The following is a 27,891-nucleotide window of genomic DNA, read 5'->3' on the forward strand; positions in this document are numbered from 1 at the left end:
AAATACATTCAATTTAGATAATGCCTTAAAAAACCAGAAGAGAGAATTTGTAGTACAAAATCTTTGTTTACGCGTGTTACTATTGTCGTTCTTGTCAAAAATACAAATAGTTAAGAACGTCAAATAAAGCTACACCGGCTCCAACGCAAAGGCAGAGGTGGCCTCGAGAAGAATTAGTTGTCGCCAAATTTAACATAATCCGAGCGTAGAACAATCTGAATTATGAAACTATAGATTTGCTTGTTGTTAGTTACCAAAAATATGTATATAGCAAGTTAAAAAAAATCACGTTTGTTGTATGGGAGCCCCACTTAAATCTTTATTTTATTCTGTTTTTAGTATTTGTTGTTATAGCGGCAACATCATCTGTGAAAATTTCAACTGTCTAGCTATCACGGTTCGTGAGATACAGCCTGGTGACAGACGGACGGACGGATGGACGGACAGCAGAGTCTTAGTAATAGGGTCCCGTTTTACCCTTTGGGTACGGAACCCAAACAATAGCGAGCAATAACCGAATAATATAAAGAGAACATTTATAATATTTTAAAGCCAATACGCTGTGGGCACCGTGCCCAGGCTGCACCGGACGCAGCACTAATGCCCTCATTAGTTCGTTTATCTATTATAATTATGCTTTCATAAACTAACTACACGAATTAAACAACGCAGTTTTGCAGCGACATTGTTGGCGATTTTATAGGGTAATACGAGTAAAGCACGCGTATTCGGGAAACGAGATAATCACAAGATCTAGAAACGATATAGAGATCAACTAGATTTACATTAGATATCGACTAGATGTGACTTGGATATCTAAGTCATAACTTGTCGAAATCGTTCAAGAGGACCTCCTGAATCGCGGAAACGTCAAATTTGACATATCTATCTTGTTGAGGTCTAGTAGAGATCTAATTCATTTTCGGAATCGAGCCGAAGGTCATGTTAGGATTGTATTTTGTTTAAAAATAATGTTATAACGCTTTTTGTCTTTAGTATCAACTTGTATGTCACCTAAGTAACTGTTACATCAAACGGTATTAATAAAACCTCATATGAAACGCATAATTTAGAAAACTCAGTCATAATCAAAAACTATTACAACAAATTCAAAGACAAATTAACACGATGACAGGGACACTCAACCAAAGCACTATCCTATAGCGCATCGTTGCTATAATCAATCAATAACAAACTCAACAATATTGTTTATGAGGATTAAAGAAAATCCTATCAGCCTACCGAGAAAGAAATACCAATAAAGATTTCCATAAATAAATATGTATCGACGGCGCGTCAAACTGTGAACGCGGTGTTTTCCCAAAGTCTTATGAATTATTTCTGAGATACTGATGAGGTGGAGGAGAAATCAGCATATCGTAATGAGATAACGGCCGAATGAAATGCAAATGAATTTGACGGTCGGGTGGACCCGAACACGGATCGTAGCCGCGATAAAGAACCCAGAAACAAAACGTACGAATACATTGCTCTATCTTGCTTGTACATCATGGAAATACAGTTTGTTAGAAAAGGACGGAGGTTAGCGTGCGAGTGACTTGGCTGATATAGGATCAGAGTGCCAGGCGGCCGGGACTCGCTCGGGATTGAGAACAAATTGGGGCAGACGTTTGAATTTGCACGCTCATTTAGTAAATACATCGCGTCACGATTTACAATTACCGCTTAGCTTACATATATTATAAATGTCTAGTGAAGTTATTACGTGGAGTAGAAACTTGGAGAGATGCGTGTTGTTGTGGTACATTTATTCTTCTAGCTCATTGAATTACCGAGATATTTTAGGATTGTATCACAATTCTCTAGCTTCATTTAAATCAAACATACTCGTATAAGTTTACCAGAACTTTGTGTGGTATTTTAAAGATATTATCCTATATTGCTTATATAGGAAAAAAATCTTGCCCATAAATAATAGTATATATAGTTTAAAAAGTAAAGGTTTTTGAGTGGGTTCGAGAGCTTTTTTAATGTTCGACTAGGCCACTTACTTGACAAAAACGACTAATTTCCACACGGGCCTTTAGGTACTCCACAAATTACACACATTTAGCTAAACCAAATATGCTTGTGATACCTACCGTAAAGGTATAATAATTACGAAACGAAAATTACCTAGTCAACTCATTCAAATAACAACTAACCTTTAAATGTATTCCACTCGAAAACATTAAATGAATTACTATCATTCGTTCACGCAAAAAAGTCTAATAATACTGTAATTTGTATTATTATTTTTACAGTCCAACAGGTTTAATTTTAATAACATCCCAAAAGCTTGTCCAGAAAAGGTTTACATTTCGCTTTCTTTTTCTACATGTAACTAGACAACTTTTCTAAACTTCGTGGAACCAACAGCTTAACCTAAATAAAAATATGAAGTTAAAAGAAAAAACTTATTCGCAATAGGTACTTGAAAATCCATCTCGTTGATTGTTTATTTATTACGCAATCATCTTTATTAATATTTCCCAGAACAGACGTTTTATTCTCAAGGCATATTTTGAGATAGGAGAAAAACGAATGGCAACCATAGAAATCTTAGACAAAATGGAAAAAAGTAAGTATGCTGACCCTACAATATGTAAATTATAATTATGTGCCTATAGTAAATATTTTTTGAAAATGATTTATTATCTTATAAATAAATATTTCAAGTTATAAAAATGTTTCTAGATTTTACTAAACCTAACCGGTTGGCAACACACGAACACACCTTACCTCTAATATTCCGGATAATTAAAAGAAAGTTACCTCACTGAAAAACATTGAGACTTCATTCAATATTTCATCAACAAGAACTTTCGGCTTTCCGAGTTATAAAAAATGTAATATTGCCGACAGTCGCGAAAGCAATCCACCTTAATCCTACTTTGACTGATCGCATCTACTCCGTTTCCCCGTAATTGTATTTTCGTATATCCAGTAGTTGCTAACATGGCCGGTGGCTTTTATGCGATACTGTGTGTCGGCGTTTGACATCGTTACTGAATTTGTTATTAAGTACCTAAGTGGTCTTAGCCTATATAGGGTTTTAATAAGTAAATCAGTAAAATAATGATACACATCATTACGTTGCACTGCACACTGTCGGGTAAAAAGTGTTTTTGTTTTATCTTTAAATATATAATTATAGGTATTTTATGATTATTGCCAATAAAATAAGGAAAGGGGTTTTCTGTGTACCGAACCAACACGTCTTCGACCTAACCATGTACACCTAAATAAATATTCTTTATTTGATAGGAAAATGGATATAAGTAACTATAACCAGCAATATTAATTAGCACGTAGCAAATAAATAAGTTTATCCGTGCAAAATAAAGACGTTGTCGAAGAAAAAACGGACGGACATATTTTAAAACTATACAAAAAATATTTTATATAATATTTTCCCTTCTGTGTCCCGATAACAGTTTGTTAAGTTGGTAACAAAATTTGGGATTTTTACATGTATAATAAACTGTTTGAAATGCTTGTTATGTTTTAATGTTTATTTGGGCACAAACGGTACAATAATGCTTACAGATATTAATATTATTCAACATATGAACCAGTGAAGTTGCCACTAACTACTAACACGTATACAAAAATAAACTACGGTATATTTACAGAGCAAACAAACATTTGTCGGCATTGTTAATGAATTTAAAAACAAAATAGAATATTGAGAAAAATAAAACAGTTAAAAGTTAATACATTCTAAACATTAGTAATCAAAGTACTAAGAACCTCATGCTTAAACTTAACTAACTTATTAGTTTTGTAAAGTAAACCACAGTGAAGGGTCTGTTTAAATGCCATTTATCTAAGAGAAGTGATTGATGCCGCACCGAAAAAGAACTCATTTGTCACCGCAGGACACTCAATAGAACCGCAATAAAATATCAGCTATTTATAGACCACTCCATTAAGTACATATGTACTAAACTACAAATACAAGGAGTAGAGTAGGTACTTAATTCCGTAAGTCTGGCAACTAAATGTTTTACGGTCGAGGATTAAAGACTGGACGGCGATGGATTTGCCATAATATACTTTGTCATTGCAAATGTCGTGTATAATTAGCTTGGTGCGTCACTCTGTCGGATAATCAGTCTATCAGTCGTTTGTTTGCACCCATGATGTGCCGTGTCAGTGATGTCTCTGAATTTGATGTAGGTACCTATGACGATATTGAGTTAAAAAATTACTCATATATAAATTTGCCTGCCACCAAAGCTTAGTTTTTGTTCACGTGTTAGAAAATATTTATCCATTTATATTGTTTTGTACAATGTTAGTGTTACATAACTATATGTATACTTGTAATGTTTTTAATTCGTGATTTAACGCTTTCTGGATTTTAGTCGGATTATTAGTTTTCAGTTTCTAATAATGAATTTATCATGAGTCCAAAAAATAATTATAACTTTGCTCCAAATTAAACATTGCTGTAACCTAAAACAAACTAGACATTCTATAAAAATATTTGCTTTCATTTAAACGAATTTAGTTACTTATTTGAAACGCTCTTTGTAACTATAATTGCGATTCTCGTTGGTAAATACTGAAATTATTAAAATTATAATACCTAATCTACGTAGGAATAATCAGCTTTTATTACTTTTCAGTGTGATAGTATTATTCGTTACTATTTATCGATCGCTTGGTGACCCAACGATCAATTGGATTGGATTTGGATTGGTAGTAACGAATAATACTCAATCCTAAAGACACCAAGGATTCGCATGACTACATGATAACATAGAGAAAAAAAATTGATTTAAGTAATGTGAAGTTTTGATCAAGCTACTAATAACGACAAAATAAAAAGTCTGGTAAGTGAACAAGTTTAGAAACTTCTTAAATAAACTACTGCGTAACATCAAATAGGTAATGTTGTCAATGTGTATTGTGTATCTAACTTACAAAGCAAAACCTTGATCTCCTCTAAGAACGTAATACCACGGAGTTAGAAGTAGCACGAGAAACTTTCAAGTGAGCATATTTCATTTAAGTTCAAAGTGACTTGTCAACTAAGGTTCGAGTTTTAAACCGCTTAGAACTATGTAGCAGAAGCGCCGGCCTTCGGTTACCGAGAGGGACCATGGGCCCGATTCGGATTTTGAAATAGACATCTATTAGATATCTTTTAGACATCACCAAGATACGATAACGATATGTTTAAGATCTAACCTGTCAAATTTGACAGTTGCGCGATTCTGGAGATCCTCTTGAACGATTTCCACAGGATATGACTTAGAGATCCAATTCACATCTAATAGATATCTTACTCTATCTAACGTAAAAGTGACATTGGTTGCCCGAATTGCGCTGCAAAAGAGAACTAGTTGATATATAAACTATAACGTATCTAGTACGTGTTGTCTCTTGTGAATATCTTGAAGTTCGAATACGGCAGTATAACTACCCCAAATTACACTCTTAAGAAAGACAAACTTGGCAAGTCAAACGCTACTAAGCTTCTTGGTGGTATCTCTATGACTATAAAACGGTTAAGCGTGAGCTACGGTGAGATTAGGTATATCAACTCCGCTGTATGCTAAGGGCTTAGATATAAGTAATCCAAATGGATACAGATTTGCGGGAATGACTTGGCTTCTGCGAATCTATATTTTTTTGTGTTTAAAGTAGATATTCTATGATGGAATGTAGATAATAATTTATAATAAGTATTGCGCGGCTCCTTAAAAAAACAGTTAAGAACAAAGTTTAAACGTAAGTAATTGAACAAAGGTTGGTTTAACGCTTTAGAATAATTTCGTTGAAAATAGGCCCTATTCACCCGATATCACGCGAGGTGATGATATGTGACCTTAGAAATATTTTCTTGAAGTCGTCTAAACCTACCAAAAACAGTAGGTTAAAGTATAAATGTTTCCAACGTCTGATCAGAATGCTTGGTAGTTAAATCCATAATCCACAAGGTAACGACGGTACGGTAATACATAGAATAAACCTGAGATTTGGCGTGTAAACCGAACGTTTCAGAATAAATCGAAGTGGAGCACGAGTTACTGTGGCTGACAGTTAAAACGAACGCATGGAAATACCTACTGCCGTGCTTCAAATATCGGCTTGTTAGAAGGCAAGGTGAGTGCCAAGAACCGCGTTAAAGATGAAATAATAATTAATTGGGTGCTGCTAAAATTATAAATTACCTATATTATGAGGAAAGTATGTTATTTTATAATTAGGTACATATATTACCAAATTATTTACAACCACGCGGCGGCGTTCTGTCGCTTAAATATATAGTGTTTCTAGTAAGTATTAAGTTACATAATCTCATCTACGGGCCACTAGTTGAAAACCTAGTAAATAAAGATATTTCATTCATTCTTTATTTGTAGACAGGTACCTTCTAATCTAAGTTCGAATATAATGTTAGATTTGATTGTGCGCTTATTGATAACTTTTACATTTGAAGCAAAATTCATTCCAAAAATGCCACCAATATTTCATTGTCTAAATATGTCACCCAAAAAATAAGTCTAATAAAGCGTTTCATGGGCTTGGTAGGAACAAAAAAATAAGGTAGCACATAAATTATTGTTGTTTCTTTGTACAATATTCCTCATCTGTGCTCAAACTGTCGTAATATGGCAGCATGCCCACAGCCGTGTTGTCCCATAACACGCGGCACGTCGTTGTAACTTTTGCTGAGCCACTGCGAAGTAAAGTGGTTAGCTTTGCGTGACATCTTCCTAAGGGTGGTGTTCCACCTGTCCAATTTCTTTGTCCATTGTGTATTTTGTCTCACATTTTGCTTAATGAGAGAGTGAGGCGCTACGCTACTACGTTGGACAAAGATATTGGACAGATGGAATACCACCCTAAGCCATATTAATAATTACTTATTATCTATTGTAGACAGAGATTTTTGAAACAAAAGTACAAGCTATAAACGTAAAAAGGCGTTAAGGGAAATCACCTCTGATTTTGTCAAATTGACAACGCAATTACGATTTCTCTGATATATTGCGCATTGAAATTTCTGTAGGCACAATCATTTCGCATTTTTTCAACATTCTTTCACACTTTCCGTACAGATTTCCCGCGTTCCGGATGTTTCCAATTACAAGGGTTATGAACATCAATTTGTCTGTTTCCTCGCACTGGCTGATGGGAATTATTAATTAGTTGTATTTAGCTAAGCTCCTCTCATCCGTGGCCCTCTGGCAGTTCCGAGTATTTTAATGAAGTATCTACGTTAACTTTTACGTTAGCACCATCTGTGAGATTACATTTTTAGGCTGGGGGATTACACAGGGTTTAAAGGATTCTGATTCAATAATTTACGCTGAGGTCGAACGCAATAACGGATATGAGCCAAGTTTACCGTGAAACCTTTTAATAAGTACTCTAAAAAAAATACCGTGGTCAAAAATTGTATAATCCTTTTATAAATTGACGGATGTTTCTTAATAATATAGTTAGAATATAGTTTATCTGCATCTGCATACAATAGTTTACAGACTGCATTTAAATAAACATCGAAGTTCCTTTTTTAAACAACTTACATACGAGCTCATTTTGGGCAACAATCAGACGATTCGTTCGATCAGCTTTCCTGCATTGCTGTAATAAATGTAAAATATCCTGATTCCGGCCGTTAACATTGAGAGTGTCATTGCACAACAGATCAGCTGAGCACTGCTATTATGCACCTGCATTTCTGCGGTAAATTTAATGTCCTTGATAATATGACCTTTGTTTGCAGCAGTGCTGTTAGGTTAGGGGCCCGATTCGGATTTTGAAATAAACATCTATTAGACATCTTATTGACATCACCAAGATACGACAACGATACCTATGTTTAAGATCTATCCTGTCAAATTTGACATTTGCACGATTCTGGAGATACTCTTGAACGATTTCCACTGGATATGACTTAGAGATCCAATTCACATCTAATAGATGTAAGATATCTATTAGATGTGAATTGTATGGTATACGGGGGTTGTTTAGGGGATGAAGTAACGGAACACGGTGTTGTTCATACGACGTTTATTACAGCACTGATTTTTGGATTACCTACCCACATAACATTTACATACCTAGTTGCGTCTACCCCCAAGTACATATATCACAAATTGGAAGTGAAGATATCTATCTAAAAGGCTTGCTACACGGTCGCCGACAAGCCCCCAGACCGCGTGGCCTTGGCCGGTCCCGGACCGTGTAGACAGTTGTTACCAACAAAATTTGACCAAAACTGACCAAGGACAGACCAAGGTCAGACGGTTAGAAGGCTTGTCGGCGACCGTGTAGCAAGCCTTTAACGTAAAAGTGACATTGGTTGCCCGAATTGCGCTGCAAAAGAGAACTATAGGTTAGTTGATATCTAAACTATAACGTATCTAGAATGGGTCTAGTACGTGTCGTCTCTTGTGAATATCTTGAAGTTCGAATACGGAAGTACGTGTCGATTTCAATCTCGATGGCCAAGATCATTGATATTTCTTGCAGCAGTGTAGCCACTGCTCAGCACTACTACCTTAAACGGGCCGTACATTTCTTTGCCACGGTTGACGAAAAAAAAGAACAAAAGTAACCACAATTACTACAATAAGTTGTACATTCTTATAATTCCTCGCTAGCAGAATTTTTATTTCATTAGAGTGTACATGATGTCTTTAACATGCAGTATCCATAATTGTTTCCAGCTCTGCAAATTATGAATAGTGTACATAGATCATAGAGTCGAAAAGTGGTAGACTGCTTTCTTGGCTGACTATACGTATAAAATACCTTTTCTCTCTGTATTATTTGTATTGTTTTCTGTAATGAGTTGTGCAATAGAGAGTATTTGTATTGTATTGTACTCATTGGGTTTGCCTTTATAATTTACATACAAATCTTAATCGATTCCTACGACTGAGTTATTGTATTTGAGTGTGTGCTGAGTTATTGTATTGTACCTATGTATTTATTTACAATAACAAATTTTGTCTAACTAAGCTCAATACTCCAGAAAACGATTTACGGAAATATTTGTTTTTAAAACTTCCGTCCGGTTGGACTTGCTTGATTGAATGCCCCCTAAAGAAGTTTCTCGAAGAAAAGTTTATGAAAGGCGAATTTCCAATACCAGTGAAGCGTGAATTTGAGGATAGTTTATCTTAACGTAGGAACAGCGACACACTGCGAAATTGAAAGCATCGAGGGATCAAATACCCTTCGTAGGTAGGGTGTGCAAAAGATTATCGTCATTAAGCCTTTTTGTGTGTCCCATGACCCGTTCCCGTTCATGGTGTACATAATGAAATCAGAGAATGTAGTGATATGCGCAAACTCAATAAGCTCATGATAAAATGCAGAAACTGTATCATAAGATTTTTGTAGCGTTTGAATCATTTCACAAGCGATTTTTTAAACACTAATAAAATCCACACGAAAATATTAGCATAAGAGCTAGCTTATACAAATTTGAGAGTAATAAAACCTAATAAGCTAGCTATTAAATGGTGAAGCTCAGAGTAGCCAAGCCAGCAAAGGGTTGTAAAATCAATTGAAATGCCCGGAACACAAGCCTGACGCACACACACGGGCGGGCGCGGGCGTGCGCGTGAACAAGCGGGCCTGCGGCACATCTCATCAGCTAGTTTTATATGACCATCATCACATGGGCCGCGGGCGCGGGTCGGGCGCGGGACGGCGTGCGTGCGTTTAGCTTTATCATACTAAAGAGGTTTCTTTGCTCTCAAAAATGCATTAATGTTGGAGCTAGTTCTCCGCCATTACGTAAGTCGATTCATAAGAAGGTAAATAAAATATGTACCTAAGTAAGTAACTACATAGTAACTACCAATTTGATTGTTAAGGTAGCAAGCAGTTAATAAAAGTTATATAGGTTGCGAAAGAATATTATACCAAAGTCACGGCAATTGTAGGTACATGATGGAAAACTCGCTAAGCTGCCTTGCTGCTCGCTAAGTTGTTGAAAACTGTACGGATTACTGTCAATCTTCACAAATTATTTATTGACTTATTCTCGAGGGAATATACAGGGTGTTTGGTACATCGTTTGCCAAATTAAAACGGCAGATAGTCATTTGCTATCTTCTCAGGCCTAGAAATTTTTAATATAGTCCAAAAAAAATTTTTCACTCCTATGACAGTTTTTCGTAAAATTCAAATTTTTACTTGAGCAGTAGAAAAAAAATCCATGGCCAATTTTTTTTCTATGCATGAGTAGATAGCAAATGACTCAACATATCTGCCGTTTTAATTTGGCAAACGATGTACCAAACACCCTGTATAAAACAGACCTTTACGCAGCTTTTTCATTACGGCTCGTAATAATATGTACTTGATGCTAGTAAGGTAACAATAGCGGTGCTCAATGTAGCATAAGTTAGCCTTATAAGACACTAGCAACCCGCCCCGGCTTCGCACGGGTAAAAACATTATACATCTAGGTAAACCTTCCTCAAGAATCACTCTAATTACCTATAGGTGAAAACTGCATGAAAATCCGTTCAGTAGTTTTTGAGTTTATCACGACAAACATACAAACAGACAGATGCGGCGAGGGACTTTGTTTTATAAGGTCTCCACGCATATGTCCGTTTATTTTTATATAAATAAGAATTCCTAACACGGAGTGCACAACAAGACGATTTTAGTGATACTACAAAATATATTACTGAAATACTACAACTTAAATCAACAATGTAATTTATGTAATTGTCATCCCTCAAACGTACAGTGCTGTTTAGTGTTGATTGAACAAGCTCCAACTATTTCGAGCTTTAAGCATAACACAGGCAGTCTGTTAATTTGTTTACACGGTAAACATAAACATGGCGTGCGTAATAAAGCAATGTTGCGTTGGGATAGGTAGGATTAACAAGGATTGTGACCAAATCCAGACTTTGGGTTTATTGTTCCTGCCTATAAACAATTACGGGAGACTATTTAGAGTTGTGCTCGCTTTTGCAAAGCCTACAGTCAAAGGACTGTTTCTGAACGGTAGGTAATGACTTACCTACTCGACGCTAGGACGACTAAATGTTTCGCTACATAAATGAAGCTTTAGTGTGGCTGAATTGTGGCAATGTGGCCTTTGATCTAATCCTGTCCAGAAGAACCAATAAAAAAATGGTTGTCTGTAAAGTCGGTTTACGGACGTGTTTTGCGTGATATCGTCATAAGAAAACATTACCATTACATTACGTAACGTTACCTTGGAGATCCGTCCACAACGTTACCATGGAGATCAGTCCACAACGTGACACTTTTTCGTGCATGCTATCGGTGTTCATCGATTTATAAGACGTTATCACGTCAAAAACATCACCTTGAATATGATGAGTATTATGGATGACAATGACACATTGTTGATTGGGTAGGTAGTTACTTTTTAAATCGTCCTTAACGCCAGCCGGTGCGTGCGCGGTGGTTGAAACGCTAACGTTATTAACTAACGTTAATTTAATTTATCCTAGCATAGTTGTTTTTTTATTTCTGTAGTACCCGTACCCGTCCCTCTTTTGTTAACATAGTAAAAGACGGATAGTCTATCTCGCCGCGAGATACTGTCGCGCGAATCATGTTCTAGCCCGGCTGAATATTTTCTATAAGTTTTTAAATGAACTGAGTAAATCTCATAGAACTGTTTGCAAAAATATGGCACGTGGTCGCATTTAACGCACTCAGTTGTTTATGTTTAAACCTATTAGTAAACATAAGCATAATCGTTTTGAAGTTAACAAAACAGTTAATATGGATTTATGTTTTTCTTTTGAGAGGTCACGAAATTTTGGCACAGTTAATGTCATCTTTTCGTAGTAACGAGCTATCTAATGACTAGTTTAATAAAAAACAAGTGCGAGTCGGACTCGCGCACGAAGGGTTCCGTACCATAAAGCAAAAAAAAAAACGGAAAAAAATGCAAAAAGAAAACGGTCACCCATCCAAGTACTGACCACGCCCGACGTTGCTTAACTTTGGTCAAAAATCACGTTTGCTGTATGGGAGCCCCACTTAAATCTTTATTTTATTCTGTTTTTAGTATTTGTTGTTATAGCGGCAACAGAAATATATCATCTGTGAAAATTTCAACTGTCTAGCTATCACGGTTCGTGAGATACAGCCTGGTGACAGACAGACGGACGGACGGACGGACGGACGGACGGACGGACAGCGAAGTCTTAGTAATAGGGTCCCGTTTTACCCTTTGGGTACGGAACCCTAAATAATATTGTTACTACTTTAACTTTTTTTTTACTAGTCTCCCACAACAAACCACTCTGTGTCTACCAACAAACCACTCCATGGTTTGGCAGAAGAATATGTATAATTAGCTGTAAGCAAGATTTGTGAATAACTTCATTAATTTTTTACTTTTTTGCATTAACACAATTTTTCACATCAGATTTTAATTACAAATACCTTAAAATCCCCCAGATCGCGCACAGAGCAAGTAAGCACCGCCTCCCTCCCGATGGCGACGGTGACATTCTGAATGGGCCCCGCGAAGTCGGGCTCCGTGTCCCGGAGCGAGACCGTCGGCCCCACTCGGCTGAGTGGCGACGTTGTTTGGTGGCGGATGCTGCTTTTCACCACTGGAACAAAGGAAAAATTATCAAAATTAATATGTTATTCTAATACTTAGAAATAAGAAGGAATTAATTGTTCTATAATCAAGTAATGGCGCAAATGTATCTACTTATAGTATCTATTTTTGCAAAATAATCAACGTAGCCAATCACTTCACTACATCTTATAAAACAAAATCCCCCGCCGCGTTTGTCTATTTGTGTGTTTGTGTGTTTGTTCGCGATAAACTCAAAAACTAATGAACGGATTTTCATGCGGTATTCACCTATAAATAGAGTGATTCTTGAGGAAGGATTAGGTGTATAATTTGGGGCGGTTCCCTAATGTATAATAAAATTGTACATTTGCCTCAAAAATAAAAGGATGGCATGTTTAGAAATTTCATTGTTAAAGTGAATTGCAGTAGCCCGGAATAGAAAGCTATTGTTAAAATGTTGACTGTCTGTAGCTGCTTGTTTTATACTCTTCCTATTGAAACCTGCTACAATCAAAAAATCTAATTAAAAATGATGTTGCATTTCACGTTCCGAATTCTTTTGAATTTCCTGTTTCAAACACGTTTAAATACGATCCAATCGGAAAATGTTAAAAAATAAAGATCGTACGGAATGGGATGGTATTCCCCAGGCTCCTCGGCGAGGCAAATCTACACTAGTGCTGCGACTGACTGATGTGAATAATATATCTGTTTCAAGTGTGAAGTCTGAGGCTAGCGGAACCGCGTTTATTATTAATAACTGTCAAGTGGGAAATGTCCTGACATTTGCTGGAAATCGTTAAAAAATGCAACGAGGTCCCGCAGGTCAGAGCGAAAATGGAATAAAGACGGGTGAGCGGTAATAACGTTCTGAATCTTCTAGAGAGTTTACAGTACAGTACCGTAAAATAGGGTAAGTTGGGTGAAATTTGACTTTCAATCCTCGATAAAATTTTATTTTTACATGTGAAAACTGAATGGTGTATATAATAAGTGGTTCGGACGTTTGTATTTTCGTTTGTATTTTATTTTGGGTAGTTCCATTTCATAACTTTGACGATAAAGAGGAAAACCCACCTCACCCCGTAGTGCCTCGTATTTGGGGTGAGAGGGTTTTTCATACAAAGGTGATTTTGGAAGATTGTTGGATCGATTTTTTTTTATTATGCGTCAAAGTCAAGTCAAAGTCAAGTCAAAAATACTTTATTCATGTAGGCCTAGTAACAAGCACTTATGAACGTTTTACATAATAATATATTATCTTAAGCTAATTATCAGAGCAATTTATTGAAGTTAATATTATTCCATAGTAATATTGGATTATTATACAGATCAAATTTAATACTAAGAATTTCACAAAAAGATCGTCAAACATAAAAAAAATTGTATAAAAAATACTAGTCTAGAATGTTTCTAGAATAAAATCTAAATGTCAATAACAAATGTCAATAAAACTTAACAAAGAAGTACATACATTGAATTATCTATTTCGAGTCACAATTAATCCCACGTTGTTTTATCACTCATGTAGTCTTGTGTGGTATAATAAGCTTTAGAAATAAGTTTACGCTTTACATAATTTTTAAATTTATTAATTGATAATTCAGTAATATGGTTTGGAAGTTTATTATAAAATCTTACACAATTACCCATGAATGATTTTTTAATTTTATGGAGCCGCGTGAAGGGCACTGCGAGCTTATGTTTATTTCTAGTATTAATATTATGAATGTCACAATTTTTCCTAAAATTAACAATATTTTTATGTACATACAGAATATTCTCATAAATATATTGACAGTGCACTGTCATTATGTCAATTTCCTTGAATTTATCTCTAAGTGAGTCTCTATGGTTCAATTTATATATTGCTCGAATAGCCCGCTTCTGCAGAACAAAAATGGTATTTATCTCTGAAGCACCGCCCCACAGTAAAATACCATATGCCATAATGCTATGGAAGTAACTAAAATATACTAATCGAGCTGTTTTCACATCAGTTAACTGACGGATTTTGCTCACTGCAAAAGCTGCAGAACTCAGTCTACTCGAAAGAGTAGCAATATGGGGACCCCACTGAAGTTTAGAATCTAAAGTTATACCAAGAAAAACTGTACTATCAACTAATTCCAATTCCTCATCCTTCACAATGACACTTGTTTGCACATGCCTTACGTTACTACTAGTGACAAACTGAATACATTTAGTCTTTTTCTCATTTAACAATAAATTATTAACATTGAACCAATTTACTACCTTTGAAATAGCATCGTTTACATCATTGTACGCTTGTTGCTGTCGTTTGACTTTGAAAATAAGTGAGGTGTCGTCTGCAAACAATACTATGTCATGGTGGGTCTTTACAAGGAATGACAAGTCATTTATGTAGATAAGGAACAGGAAAGGCCCCAATATTGACCCCTGTGGTACACCCATAGAGACCAATGACCCCGGTGATCGCTGTCCACTCACATCGACCCTTTGTATTCTACCATTTAAGTAGGACTTAAGTAAATTCAGTGCCGATCCTCTAACTCCATAATAGTGTAGTTTCCTGATCAATGTTTCATGACAAACGCAGTCGAACGCCTTAGACAAATCACAGAAGACACCTAAAGCATCTCGTGACTCCTCCCAGGCATCGAAAATATGCTTAATTAGCTCAACACCAGCATCGGTTGTTGAGCGACCCCGTGTGAAACCAAACTGCTTATTATGCATTAAATTATTGCCGTTAAAATGTCGTACTAATTGTGAAAGAACTAATTTTTCAAAAATCTTGCTGAATGTTGGTAGCACAGATATCGGTCTAAAGTTAGTGGGGTCAGAGCTGCTACCAGATTTAAACAAAGGAGTTATTTTACTATGTTTCATTAAATCAGGAAACTCGCCGCAATCGACACTGTTGTTAAATATAACTACCAAGTCAGGCGCTACAATTTCTACTAAGGATTTGACAGCATGGACAGAGACTCCCCAGAGGTCATTCGTTTTTTTGACATTAATTGATTTAAACGCCTTTATTACATCTGAGGTACAAACATGTTCAAAATGAAGGTCTCTACAACACTCTGGAGCGTTATCTTTTAATAATGTAACAGCAGATGAGGGTGATGAATTTAAATCCTTAGTTGTGGATACTGGTACCTCGGTGAAAAATTTTTCAAATTCAGTAGCTACTTCTAAATTGGAATCTATAATTTTGTTATCAATATTTAGTTTCAGTTCTTTCATTGTGTGTTTCGAGCGACCAGTCTCCACATTAATAACTTTCCAAGTTGCTTTAATAATGTCCGGACTATTTTTAATTTTCTGACTTAGATAATTCCGCTTAGCTATATGACAATCTATTTTAAACTTCTTCGAATATTCCTTGACATGTTCTTTAAATTCATCACTCGTATTAAACCGCCGTTCCTCATACAAAGCATACAGTTCACGTATCCGTTGATGTAAGTCCGCAGTAGCCCACTCACTAAAAACAGATGCACCACTAACTACGACCGATTTTGAAGTAAATATCGCGTTATAATGTTCCATAAAAGTGTGAAAGAATGAATTATACATACTATTAGGACTCATATCGGAAGACAAAAAGGGTAGCGCCTGAACTAGACTTTGCTTCATTCTTTCCACGCGGTCCGAGGTTACTGGTACAAAAGTAATTTGTTTTCTCAATGTATTTTTCCTTAAGGCCTCAAATACCATTAATTGGCCTAAGTGGTCTGATTCTAAATTGCTGATAACTTTTTTAGTAATAGGAAAAATATCACTGAAAATATTATCTATACAGGTGGCACTAGTAGCAGTCACTCTAGTAGGCTCCATAAACATGTGGTTGAGATTAAACGATTTGAAAAGATTCAACAATCTACAAGACATTGTTGAATGTTCCAAAATATTTATATTAAAGTCGCCGCATATAAGTAATTTCTTACTAGAAGGTGATAGTTTAAGTAGGACAGATTCCATTGTTCTTTCAAATATTTCAAAATTACTTAATGGCGGCCTATACACACAGACAACAATAAATTGCTCCAATTCTACTGCACTTAGTTCTATAGTCCGTTCAACAGACATGGATACAATGTCCTTACGTTCCTTAGATTTTAACTGACTATTTAAAATAATTAATGACCCACCATGTATGGAACTAAGTCTGGTGAACGAACTTCCCACCTGGTGATTATTAAATTGAGGCATTAATTCATTATTATTTAACCAGTGTTCAGTAACGCATAAAATATCAATATTGAAATCATTCAAAAAAAGTTCAATCTGTAAATCTTTTCCTCTAATACATTGAATATTTTGATGCACCAGGTGGATATACTTTCCATTTTTGCAGTATTTTTCATTATATTTATTTAATTCTAAATTGCCAGAGACAGAATCCTTTGTCTTAACAGCTAGTTTAAATCAATTAAATCATTGGTTATGACTGGAACCAATTCCAAGTTCATGCTAGGCTGCTCAATAGGAGCAGAATTATCTGCCAAATTCTTGGCAGAAATGTCAAGTAAATAGGATAGCGATAAAGCTATTTGTCTTTTGTAATAATTTGAAAGGCAACACTTGCCTTTACTCAAAAACACCATAGGCATATGGTATTTACTAACAAATTTGTTAATGTCAATTATGCTAAACTTACTACTATATGTATACTATGCGTATTACTATAGCCCCATTTTAAATTGGAATAGGTACATTATTTTTGTAGCAGTAGCCTTAAAATCCCTTCTCACCCCCGTCTCAAACCTTCTCTCCCCATTCATAACCCAACTCTCCCCGCGAAACCTACTCACCCCGTTTTACGGTACCTCCATTATTCAATTAGTATTCAATACTGGGAGTCAAGTGCGAGTCAGACTGGCCCATGAAGGGTTCCGTAGCAGCAAGTAACAATAAAATTGCGGTTTACGATTTATGACGTATTAAAAAAAACTACTTACTAGATCTCGTTCAAACCAATTTTCGGTGGAAGTTTGCATAGTAATGTACATCATATATTTTTTTTAGTTTTATCATTCTCTTATTTTAGAAGTTACAGGGGGGGGGACACATTTTACCACTTTGGAAGTGTCTCTCGCGCAAACTATTAAGGTAAACACCTGATAGGTATATAATTTAATAATTTTATTTAAAACGCAAACAGGTTAAAAAAAAACATTACGAGCAGAATCATTTTTTGCTTTCAACACAAACACAACTGAATTGTATATTTCGCTTTGAGTCTGTATTTTATCGGAAAAACTCTCGACACAGCCCGAGAAAGGATTGCATTAAGTAAAAAAATACGACAATTCCATTTTCGTCTCTCGCATAAAGCAGGCTTTAGCGTTATCATAAATACCGATCACTTATGAATCCCTCACTCCGTGTGGGTCATCCGCGTGCAAAGATATAGGAAACGGACGCATAAAGTAGTAATTTATGTGATATTGTCGACCCTCAGTCAAGTAGGAGGTCGGACCCTCTAGCCCTATTCAAATTAGAGTTACGATATATGTTTCCGCGCCGATTCTTGCCTCGCTGGAATAGGTATTCGTACTGAACGTGATTTTCAACGGTCGATTAAGTAACAGAATACAGAATAGGATTTCAAGCTTGAACAGGAAAGGTCGAGATAGGTCCGTGTTTTGCTTTATGATTGCTCAGGGATTCCGGAATTTAAATCAAACTATTCTACTAGTTAACTCTGTTAGTAATGTTAGCATAATGTAGGTAGGTATACAGTGTGTTTTTTGTAACAGGAGAAATAAATTAAACTGTAGGCTATACTCCTCAAACTGACCGACATTTGTTCAGCAACTTTTGAAAATAACTGATGGTTTGATTTTTATTACACTTTAAAGTTTATTATTCTAAGACGCAATGTATGGCAAATTTTGTTATGTTAAAAGCGTGACAAGTAACGTCAAACACACTGATGTCAGCGTACATTGAAGGCAATATATATTTTCTATGAAAAAGAGGAAGTCTAAAGGATTCATAATTTTTAAAAGTTGCTGAACAAATGTTGGTCAGTTTGAGGACTACAGCCTTTAGTTTAATTTATTGCTCCTGTTACAGGAAGCACCCTGTCAGTTTTGTTCGTTCTCTTGTTTTGATAAAAAATGTAAAATTGGTTTAGTCACAAAAATAATCCGCTACGTGGAACATTGCTTTGTTTTGTTAAATCACTAGTGCTTGTCACTAGGTATATTATAAAATATAAGTAATCGAAAAATATACTTTAACTAATACTATTTTAACTAAATGTCCTCAAATGTTTCTAGTAATGAGTGTACTTTCTTTTAAGTTTTTATCAAGCATAAAATGTAAGAATTAAATTAAATTAAATAATCATTTATTATCAGGCAACTAATAATAATAAGACTTTAGAAGACTGAAGAAGAAGTAACGTTCTTTAATGTGCATAAAAACCTAAACCTATTTTGTTTTCCAAAGGCTATTTTGTTGTTGTTTTCTAATCGTATTTACAGAAATTAGTTAAGTACATTTATTTTCTTGTTGTAAGTCAAAAACAACAGAAATATTTGATACCTAAATATGTGAGTCGTAACTTGTACCTAATAATAAGCTACCGTGTTACCCATTCTCATGTAGGTACCTATTTTGTCTTTCTTTAAGTCAGTAATGATGTTCTGCTAGCGGCAATCTACGTGAAGGCAAACACTCGGCCCTATTCAGGAAATGAATTAGAGATTAACTAGATACGATATAGGTAGTAAAGATATGTGGCGTCCCACGGATAAATACCTTTTTTCGTGGAACGTCACATGCCTTCATTACCTATTTCATATCTAGTGAATCTCTAATTCATTTCCCGAATCGCGGCGCCAGCCGCCATAAGGTACCTTTTGCAGTAGAACGTCACATATCTTTACTATTTCACATCTAGTGAGTCTCTAATTCATTTCCCGAATCGAGCCGACTATCCTGTCCTTCCCTTCATCTAAAAAGATTCTGCTGTTTAAGCGTAGCGTAAAAGCTAACAGATTTTTAGTAGGTAGTTATTCGCATATACATATTACATTAGTATGTTTAAAGCGCTGGTGGCCTAGCGGTAAGAGCGTGCGACTTGCAATCTGGAGGTCGCGGGTTCAAACCCCGGCTCGTACCAATGAGTTTTTCGGAACTTATGTACGAAATATCATTTGATATTTACCAGTCGCTTTTCGGTGAAGGAAAACATCGTGAGGAAACCGGACTAATCCCAATAAGGCCTAGTTTACCCTCTGGGTTGGAAGGTCAGATGGCAGTCGCTTTCGTAAAACTGGTGCCTACGTCAAATCATGGGATTAGTTGTCAAGCGGACCCCAGGCTCCCATGAGCTGTGGCAGAATGCCGGGATAACGCGAGGAAGAAGAAGAAGATATTACATTAGTATGTTTATATTATTATGTCGTGGTCAGATCTTAGAACTGATTATTTCGTGATGTGGCAATTATTTCATGAAATGATCGGTGGGCCACATCATGAAGTCGAACCTAACCTAACCATGTCATTAAAAAGTGATAAATTCTAAAATGTCATTTCATGAAATGATAAAAGCCTACGATCAAAGATAAAAGTCACGACACATGGATTATTTATTAATTAAATTTTACTGATCTATATATCGCGGTATGACCTACACATATCTACATACTGTGTAAATTATTTAATTGGTTATATAATCTACACAGTAATTATGAGCGCGTAACGAAACATGATTCGCGTGTATTGATCATCCTCGGTGAATAAACAGTGATCGGTTAATTGCGCCTAATCAATGTTCATACACATCGCCATAGATTTGATAGACATAATTTCATGTAATATCGGTAAGCAAAACGGTTTACAAAATAATTTGTGTGCTATGTGCGTAGCTTTAGTTTAAAGTTTTAAGCTATGTGTTAAAACAATACTAATGAATAATGTTAGGTACTTACGCCAAATTAGGAGCCAACTGACAAAAGAAAGTTCATTAGGTGATTAAGAGACAAACTGAAATATGTAGATGTCATATACTAAAGAAAAGGTTACCAAGCCCTCCTGATTCGGATTACCTAATTTTAGAATTAATTTTGCACCACTGACTCTTCAGAATTTAAATGTCCGAACAATATATAAATAATGAATACCTAAAAAAACTCCGTTCGTAATTCCACAATCAAAATCCATTTCTTCTTTAGAGCATCTCAATATAAAAACAAAGAATTTTATTCCTACTTAACTAGCCTGATTATCAGAGGTAGGTATCACTATATTTGAGTTATATTTTTTCAATATTATGTCTTAAACGTGATTCAATAGGTAAATGTGCCTTTTTAAGTGTCAACATATCACAACATTGAATACAATAAAATGACACTGACATAAATACAAGTACGACATGCGAGCACACAACACTGATATTCACATTGAATTAGCAATAAATAGGCATTACATTTTCGTTACTGAATATTGCTCCGATGAAACATCGGATATGCTGCAATGGAAGCCCGATCGATAAGGATAGGACTTAAAATTTTATGTTCCGTGCCACGTCGAGAATTATACTCATACTCGCGTTTCATTTTGCATTTATTTTTCAGCTTAGTCAGCACCTTCGGGAGTTTTAATGATACCTAAGCACTTTATAAATTAGAATTGTAGGTATCAATACCACTTGCACGGAATTGTCTCGTCAATATAATTAAACTTCCGTGTCATACTTTCTTTGCTCATTAGAACAACAGCAATAAAAATACGATATATTTTACTTGTGTAGTAATTAATAAACCATTACGACGTACTTTCTTACATCAGTATCAAAAAAGAAAGTCGTTAATTATAAAATATAATTCTGCTAAAAAAATACAAAACGCTTTAAATAAACAATGGAGGTATATATTTTTGTCAAAATTGTTAGTCTGGTACGAACTTTTATTGTTGACAGTTCTTTCCTTTGTACATTCATCGAATTGTAAATTAAAATTGTAAAACGAGACCAGTATAAGCTTCATGGAAAACCGGGAAGTAGGTCAAATTTAACTTTCGTGATTTGCTAACAAACTCACATACGTGTGTTTTATCCATGCTAGAAAATTATCTTGATGCGATGCAAATGCGTGTTTCAAAACAAATTCGTCAACAAAATCCTTGAAAGTCGCACGCATTCCACGGAAGTGACTCATAGATAGGTCCTATAAGTATAAAGCCGAATGTGGTATTCACAGTTATGAAGGCAATAAAAGTACAGATAAAATGTTCTTTAATGATACCTTTAAACTTTTGCGTTGTTCGAGAAAACTGTAGACAATTTGTCCCGCTACTAACACATTTCCTCTAGGTACTCGAGTCCCCGTTAATCTCTTCAACAAAATTCCAGTTGCACGTAAGCTGTTTCAAAGTGCCGAAGTTATTTTTATCGTTTTTTTTTCTCAAGGTCTAAATCCTTCAGTTACGATGTCATTGCAAATTTAATGGTAAGGAAAAATCGACTGTTTCCCCTTTTGTAAATTATTGACCCTTTTTTCGGAGCATTATTTTTGATCGTAGTCTGGGCTGTTCTGTTTCTTATATTTATAACGAAGGTGGCAAACAAAGTTACGCCTAATAATCCGGTCTGTCCGATGGTAACTCTGGGACTATTACCGAGACAACCCGTCGCCCGGGACAAACCGTTTTGGCGAAGAAGTTCTAGAATAAGTCTAGGCGGAGAGAGAGAGGAGAAACCCATAATAATTATTGTCTCTCAAGAAAACCTCGGCAGGAGCTCATTTCACACCTGGAGTCGTTTAGGAATTTTAGAATGCAATTTTAATGAGTAACAAGATTAAAATGATGCCGGTTCCTATTTTTTTTCATTCCTGCTATATCTGCTCGCGGAAACTTAGGCAATCTGGCATCTTTAATTATCAACAAGAAAAATACTTATTTAGGTACCTACATACTTGTATGTATCAGGTATACCCGATGAAAGAGTTTCTCATCCACTTACTATGTATCGTTTACTTTGTCTGTGTTGTATTTCGAATAAGAAATTAAAGGCTTTTTGATTTTATGAGTACCTAGTGCCATAAGAAAGTATGTAAAATCTTAATTTGAAAATCTGTTTAGCATAATTTTATAAAATAAGAAAAGTCTTCCGAGAGTCGGCTAAAAAAAGAATGACCCGTCTACCGATAGCGGCTCGGCTGCTAATCTTACCTCTGATTGTGAGACGTTCCTCACAATTTTTACGACGCCATTATGGTTCTCTACGACCGAGTGTGTTAAATTGGAAAGCCAATGGAAAGCCAGCCGGTTATTCTTACCACAGAGCACAACAGCGATAGTCTCAGCTGATGAGAAACTGTGAAATCCGTAACCACACTTTTATACCTTGTGGGCGAAAGAAACACAAGACACAAACCTAGCTAAACACTACCTACCTAGGTAAACCCGTACATATTGTTAGGCTTAGTTTAGCTACGTTTACAGTTTTGAATTAAGACGATTTGATGCATGGTGCACCCTTTGCCGGAGTCATCTGTCAGATTCCGTCAATTCTTGAGATTTGATGCACCTCATGACCTGGAGCTCTAAGCAACAGCTTGGTTTGTTTATTAAGTTAATACGCAATAGAAGTTCAGACTTGCTCAGTTATCACGCTGACGAGTGTAACAACGCTATATACATGCATAGCGCTATCTCGCTCACACATCCAAACAGCGTGCGAACCCACATCCAATGTGAAGATCACCTTAAACTGGTTTACCTCATACCAGCGCCCGATGTTCACACAAGAACCACACTGTATTTCGGTGTTGAATTTAGTTACGTAACTATCTGGTTTAGTGAATTTTTTGAAGGCGTTATCTTAATCACGGTATCTTGTGCTACAAATACCAAGTATTAAAGAATAGCCGAAATTGTGTTGCCTCTGTGCGCGTGTCGCAATCACAAACAAGCGTAATAAAACTAATAAAGGGTATTAGCGTAACAGAATAAAAAGTTAAAAATGCGCTGATTGCATTGTTAAGTATATACAAGTAAAGTCAACTTTATCCGCTAGCCGCTCAGATATAAAACTAGAGGCTAGATTTATAACAACTTTTCACTAAAACGCCATGCATAAATTAATAGATAAAAGGTGCGTATTTTATAAACCTCCATTAAGAACTACCTGAAATTCTAATCTGCTAAAAGCCTAAAGTGCGTCTCCATCAAACTTTAAATCCGTATGGAATATAATTTTCATATAGATTTTTTCGACTAGCCACTAAAATCCTGTCAACCTATTACCTAACGCTTACAGTACCTAACTAATGGGCGCGCGTTGAGTTTTCAACAGTTTAAAATTGTCGCCCCTTACATGTCTTGCCCATCAATCTATTTGGAATGCTTTCAGCGCCACCCATCGTAATGAGCGGTTACATTAATCATGATTGTAAACAAAGTGATACTTCAAAATGCAATTAAGGTTTGAAACAGACAACGCGACGTGATACAATAAGCGACAGTATTAAAGACTGACTGACATTGGAGTGGTAGGTGTAATGATTTAAAAATCTATAAAATATTGAATAGAATAGAATAGAATAGAAATACTTTATTTGGTGTAAAACATAAAACTTAACCTATAATACATCTTATTCTAATATATTCTAACACCAAAATGGATGCCACTCAGCATATGCCGATGACTAAGATACTTAGTCATGGCGCTGGTTTTCAGGGCAACCAGGAAACACACAATAAAAATTAAAACAATAAAACAGGATAAAACCAATGTAACATGTGGGAGAAAGTGAGTTGAACGTGAGACGTAGCTATGTAGACCAAATAAAAGAAAAAGCTGGTGTCGTGTCGTATCAAGAGGCTATGGCATATGAGAGGGAGAAATCGAAAATAACCCCACCGACAAGAGGATACCTCTTAAATAGAAGAAGAAGAAAATAGTGAAATAGATAGAAAAAGAATAATCATTATAAAATATGTTATGAACTCTGTTAAGGTTTTTATTATGGCACAATCGCTAGCGATGATTGGTCCGGGTGAAATGCACTGCAAGTGATAAATTAATTCACAAATTGCCATGGCCATATATGCGGTATCATCATCTACTCTTCTATAAGTGTCATTAGTATAGCATTGGATACCTGCAAGAAAAAAAATCCTAATTTTTTTGTTGCTTTTCATTGTGAGACAACGAGTCAGGGTATATTTATAAATGTGCAATTTGACATAAAATTACGCCGCTGATTTTTTTTCAAGGAAAAAGTATGAAAACATGGGTCCAGTATAATTTGCACCAGTGGTCTCAGGTACGTGTCCTTGTTTCAACCTTATTTAGGGGCATTTTCATTTTAACTTGTACTTTAAAGCGCGATTTAAGTTGTGTTTAAATCACGTCTAACTAACACTTTCCTGATGAAGTATAACAACACCTATAAAATACATATAAAAAAAACATAACCATGTACAACATAATAATATATAGGTACAATGTACATAATATATCATCATAACTGTATATATTATAGGTAATAAATATGTACCAATACATATACCTGCTAATACTCGTGAATTAATTATGGCACTGAAAATATTGGCGTTCAATTTCATTAATTACCTTTAAATTTTTGTGGTGCTTAACGTTCGAATTTGTGGTTTTCGGATCTATTTGTTCAATCGTGTAGAAGTAAATTAATTGAATGTTAAATTAATTATAATTTATCACGTAAATTTTAATTACTTGGCTAGCTAGGCTATGATCAGAAAATTTTACAAAATTGTCAATTTCACAGTAATGATGTTCATCACTATTACTTACTATTAAAATTATTACTGTGATTACAGTAATCCGTTTCTATCTCGTGATACTTTGAGGCAATCTTTGTTTAGTTACCTACACCAGCTGTGCTCCTTAGGGTCATTTGCTCCATCCCGTTAACCCCGGGTTAAGCGGTTAAACCGTTATCCCCGTGTCAAATTGTACTGGTAACCATGGTAACTCCAGTTTAACCGGTTAACCCCGGGTTAGTGGGATGGTACAAGTGGCGCTTAATGATTTTAGTAGTAATAGCGATGAACATCTTTATTTTAGATAAATTGAGGGATATCTAATCTAGACTCTATAGATTTTTTTTCTTTAAAAAAAATGTCAATTTCACAGTAATTAATTATAAAGGTTGACGTTGAGCCGTACCTATTTATTTTACTGAAACCTATTTATTTTCCTTAACTACCACATTGTTAAACCTCGTATACGCAGCTTCGAAAAAAATATACTTACTCAATAAGTCCACTATGGCTAAAGTGCTTCCCATTTCAGATGTAAGTTAAGCCATCGTCCAACCCTCCTACTTCCGATGCGGCACTAAATAACTATCCCTTATCAAACCCGTTCAAACCGCGGTTTTATTGTCCTAAAGTGTACGGCCGGACGTTGAGGCCGTAACGTGGCCGTTAGCCAGAATGGACTGTTGTTAGTTAGCGACAATGAGGGCCATATATTAGAGGGACGATGGCGTAATGAACGGCCGAGCGACCGCTGCCGGACGACTGTGATCGAGTCATCAACTTAATAGTTACTGTAAAGGAATCTTTGCGTTAGGAGTTGAGGGGGCTTAGTGACGGCCTGAGTGGAAATATCTAAAGATTTTTTATAGTATAGATTTTTATGATATGGCAAATATCGGGAGTAGATAAATATTAAATAAATGTAAATATAATAGGACATTATCACACAAATTTACTAAGTCCCACATTAAGCTTATCTGAGCTCATCAAACAAATACATATGTATGTATGTGCCCTTACCAGAATTTGAACCCGGGACCATCGGCTTCATAGGCAGGGTCACTACCTAACTAGGCCAGACAGGTCGTCAAACGTACAATAACAGTAAACTTCAATATGTGCTACCTATAGTTCGCCTATGTGATATCCGTAGGTCAAGTGGGGATTCATTATCCTTCCTCAGACTTCGTGTCATCATCATAGGCCTTTTCGTCTATATCAGACGATTTATGGTGTAACACCGTTTTTGGTGGCTGAGTAGACCGATGCGAGATCGACATGTTCTACCACGGGTCTGACAAGAAAAGTTTGCGGAAACCGGTACTGAGACACCTTGTCGTCCTCTTTGCCTCTTGTCAGCGAGTGCGGCGAACCAGGTCTCATCACAAAACTTGCGACCCTCCACAACACGTTTGTTGCCCAAGGAACTCGCCGGTCTTCGAAAAACGAATAACGAACAGTCTTCGTGTAGGTACGAATTGTAATTTATATCTACTCGGCTACATATAGCAAGGAGTACCTATTGTTTTTTTTTTGTTATGGTGCCCCCTCACACAGGAAGGGCAGGAGTCAGGACGCGAACGTTTACAGGCGAGAAAGTTTAACACCTGGCAACGATTTCGTAGCGCTAGACGCTAGACGATCCCAGCGTTTTCCCGCTTTGTAGAGAAAAGCGACTACGAACAGAAAACCCTCCGAGCGGACCGGTACTCAATGTATTACAAAATAATAAATAATAATAATAAATACAGATAGGATAAAATTAGATTTTGTGTCAATATCGTCGGGTTTATATTTAAATGATGTTTCCACGTCTAACACACCGTATGAAATACCTAAATCTCGTGTACACAGCATTCGTGCGCCGTGCGCCGTATATTTTTATATTTCACGAGATCTTCATTACTACTAGATAGAAAAGTATCTCAAAATACAGGTCATAATATTATAAAAAAATAGCCGGGGATGGCTTGTTAATATATATTTACTGTAATAATTTGCCATCAGCAACACTAAAATGCCTACTAATCATATAAACTATCCTGATACGCACCTATTGTAAATACCAAAGTCGTAACGAGCGCATTATCTGCTAATGGCAATGCCGGTGATATACGGGACTGCAGTCAACTAAACAAATTTGCATAATTTTGCGGACACCGCAACCGAACTGATCATGTATTACCAACTCTCGTCATGCCTTAGGAAAACCAAAATTTGTGTGACATGTTTAGGTACATTATTTTCCACTAACCTTAGTGCTTAAGTGGTAGAAACAGAAGCTGCGGATCACGGAAATGAACATGCTGCAGTGCTCTGGATGGGCGAAGTAATGTAAAATGACTGCTTACGGAAATCTCACATCCGTGACATAGCAGACAAACTGCAAGAGTATCACGTTACGTGGTACGGCAACGTTTTACGAAAACCGGCGAGTTCCGTGGGCAACAAATTGCCAACGATGGTTGCTAAAGGTCGCACATACCGAAAAAAATAGTGGTGAAAACTTTATTCAGTCATTTTATGCAATCGGTATGAAATATATGTAGGTCTTCATACTTCGTTGG

General features: G+C 36.0%; 1 protein-coding gene across 1 annotated transcript in view; it reads right to left on the reverse strand.

Annotated features, from left to right (window-relative positions):
- The window catches only part of LOC134669387 (lachesin-like), a 122,954-nt gene that overhangs the window by 29,576 nt on the left and 65,487 nt on the right, over window positions 1-27,891 (reverse strand). Inside the window, exon 3 of the mRNA XM_063526908.1 lies at window positions 12,424-12,596. Within this exon, the coding sequence (XP_063382978.1) occupies window positions 12,424-12,596 (173 nt within the window). The remainder of the gene's footprint in view (window positions 1-12,423; window positions 12,597-27,891) is intronic.

This window comes from Cydia fagiglandana, chromosome 12 (assembly GCF_963556715.1).
Source record: "Cydia fagiglandana chromosome 12, ilCydFagi1.1, whole genome shotgun sequence".
Lineage (NCBI taxonomy): Eukaryota > Metazoa > Arthropoda > Insecta > Lepidoptera > Tortricidae > Cydia > Cydia fagiglandana.